This window comes from Lipotes vexillifer, unplaced genomic scaffold (assembly GCF_000442215.2).
Source record: "Lipotes vexillifer unplaced genomic scaffold, Lipotes_vexillifer_v1.1 scaffold634, whole genome shotgun sequence".
NCBI lineage: Eukaryota > Metazoa > Chordata > Mammalia > Artiodactyla > Lipotidae > Lipotes > Lipotes vexillifer.
Window position 1 is genome coordinate 1,841,267 of NW_006781096.1, and position 364 is coordinate 1,841,630.

The 364-nt window shown below is 58.0% G+C and overlaps 1 protein-coding gene across 1 annotated transcript in view; it reads right to left on the minus strand.

Annotated features, from left to right (window-relative positions):
* CAPN2 (calpain 2) overlaps positions 1-364 on the minus strand; it is a 57,136-nt gene that overhangs the window by 19,175 nt on the left and 37,597 nt on the right. Inside the window, exon 7 of the mRNA XM_007454489.1 lies at positions 28-113. Coding sequence (XP_007454551.1) covers positions 28-113 — 86 coding nt within the window. The remainder of the gene's footprint in view (positions 1-27; positions 114-364) is intronic.

Consider the following 364-nt stretch of genomic DNA (forward strand, 5'->3'; position numbering starts at 1 on the left):
GCCAGCTCCCGACCCTGCCCTACTCACTTGTCGTTCCATTGCCCGGTCCACTCCACCTCTCCCCAGGGATTCCGGATGCGGATCAGCTTCTGCAGGCTTCCTCTGCTTTCCACCTGCAGGAGGGGTGGGTGAAGGAGAGGAGAGAGATGTTGAGTGCAAGCCAGGCCTGGAGGTTCTCCGGCCCAAAGCCCCTTTTCCTCCATGAGCCAGGGGCAGGAGGCGTCAAGTCCATGTAATAAGGGGGATCGCAAAAGGGAGAAGGCCTTGGCTCCCAGACCCTCGCTGCTGCTCAGCTTTGGCAGCTCCCAGGGTCTGGCCCTTGGAGGACCAGGGCTCTTTTTTTTTTTTTTTTTTTTTTTTCTGC